Here is a 2122-nt window from a genome sequence, read left to right as displayed (position 1 = left end):
GAGGCTCCTCCCGCGCCCGGCTCAGGGGTGCCATTGTTTGCTGAGGGCCCCTAGGGCAGGCTGTGAACCCCCAGCATGGGGGTCACCCCGAGAGCTCCCCCAGGGCCGTGCCCGGTAACCTCTGCCTCCCCCCCTCGCAGATCGAGTACTTCAACAACCAGATCATCGTGGACCTGGTGGAGCAGCCGCACAAGGGCATCATCTCCATCCTGGACGAGGCCTGCCTGACCGGGGGCCAGGTCACGGACGCCATGTTCCTGGAGTCCATGAACACCAAGCTGGGCAAGCACCCCCACTACACCAGCCGCAAGGTAACGCCCCGTGGGCACCTCAGGGCCCGGGCTCAGGGCTGAGCCCCACCGGCTAGGTGGGCCAGGGCTGGGCTGCCCGTTGGGGGGAAGACAAAGGGCTCAGGAGTGGGAGGGAGACCGGGTCCTGCTGGGAGGGAGAGGCCCTTCTGGGACGGGGAGGGGGGGCTGTCTCAGGGAGCTCCTTGGATTCTGCAGGAGTGGGGCAAATTTAGCCTCCCTGTAACCTTAACCCTTTCAAGCCAGTGACCCCCTCCCCCGCCCCCACAGGCCCCAGTGCTTCTGAGTGGGGGCTGGAGGGCCGCTCACTGGTGCATTCTGGGTATACTGGTACCTCGGGGGGCTGCCCAGTTCGTTGGCCTGGCACTGGGTGTGAGTGCAGGTGGGAGGGGGGATTGCTGGGGCAAGGGGTGGTGCAGGGCAGGTGTATCAGAGTATGGGGTACTGGCCTGTCTGCGGCGGTGCCCAGAGGGGTGGTGGATACCCCCCCGATGCGTGGGCACCCGACGCTGGCTGCCTGTGCCCTCCCGGCTCAGCCCACCGTGTGTTCGCAGCTCTGCGCCACCGACAAATCCATGGAGTTCGGCCGGGATTTCCGCATCAAGCACTATGCCGGGAACGTCACGTAAGTCCTGCCCCTGCCCCCCAGAGTCAGGGTGACGCCCAGCGGGGAAAGGAGCGGGGTCCCACCTGGCCGCTTGGCATCTCTGTCCAATAGGGGCCCTGGCTGGAGAGAGGCTGACCTGGAGGGCTGGTGGCTTAGTACCAGTCTGCAGGGGTGGGAGACTGAGCCGGGCAGGCCGAGGGGTGGCAGGATTGTGCCCTGCACACTGGCCAGATTTCCACCTGCAGACGGTCCCAAGGGGTTGGTTTCTCAGCAGGTAGCTGCTCAGCCCTCTTGGAAACCAGGCCAGGTCTGGCCCCTCTGAGGCCTCTCCAGGCACAGCTCAGATCCCCAGCCCCTTGGCAAGCTCTTGGCCTGTATCGTCCAGTCAAAGCCAGGGGCTCCCCCTGCCCCGTCAGGAGACTTCCCCCCAGCCTGGCCGGGCTCACGGGCAGCAAGCGCTGACCTGTTCTGCTCTTTCTCTCCACGGCTCTCGGTAGCTACGGGACCCCCTCGGCAGGCTCGCGGCCTTCCCTCGCTAGCAGACCCCGCCGCTTGTCCCTCGCCCCGCTCTGCGGCCAGTTCTCAGCCCCTTTCCCCAGCAAGTGTGCAGCTCTTCTCCAGGCCCCGGTGATATTGGTCTTGTCTCTGGCCCGGCGTGCTGCTCCGGGGGCCTCTCCCCTCCCCGCCCCAGGATGCGCTGGGCTCTGGGCCCGGAGCTAGGCCGGCCGGGCGAGGGACTGTCCCGTGAAATTCTGGGCAGATCCCAAATGCCTCCCGCCGCTGATCCCAGGAGCCATCACGACCAGCCTCCTCCTAGCCCGGACCAGGCATCTCTCGGGGGGAGGGGTGCCCGGGTGGACTCCAACTCCGAGCATGTCACTAGAAGGGGAGACGAGCGTGCGAGAAGCCGGCTGGGGCGTAGGAGCCTCCTGACGCAGGCCCGTGGGGGAGGCTGCCCCCACGGCCCCTCGCACGCTGCATTGCCGTTCACAAGGAGAGCCGCCTCCGCAGGGCTGCTTGCTCAGAGATTCCAAGGCTCGTTGTTAGCTGGGCAGGGGGGAGGCCTGGGCCCTGTGTCAGGGGAGCTGGAGTGAGGCAGAGGAGTCAAGCCCACAGCCATGGTCCGGAGCGCAAGCACAGGACCCGGGCCATGTGCGCTTGGCTCCCTGGGGGTGGGAATGCACTGCTGGGCAGGAGCAGGCATCGC

The 2122-nt window shown here is 67.0% G+C and overlaps 1 protein-coding gene across 1 annotated transcript in view; it reads left to right on the top strand.

The window, feature by feature from the left end:
- The window catches only part of MYO1G (myosin IG), a 61914-nt gene that overhangs the window by 22954 nt on the left and 36838 nt on the right, over positions 1–2122 (top strand). Inside the window, 2 exon segments of the mRNA XM_026652119.1 lie at positions 141–311; positions 863–933. Of these exon segments, the coding sequence (XP_026507904.1) occupies positions 141–311; positions 863–933 (242 nt within the window).

The sequence above is a fragment of the Terrapene carolina genome, unplaced genomic scaffold (genome assembly GCF_002925995.2).
Source record: "Terrapene carolina triunguis isolate 2854851 unplaced genomic scaffold, T_m_triunguis-2.0 Scaffold111, whole genome shotgun sequence".
Classification (NCBI taxonomy): Eukaryota; Metazoa; Chordata; order Testudines; family Emydidae; genus Terrapene; species Terrapene triunguis.
The sequence above is the reverse complement of the archived record's forward strand: the minus strand, read 5'-3'. Positions and strand labels throughout refer to the sequence as shown.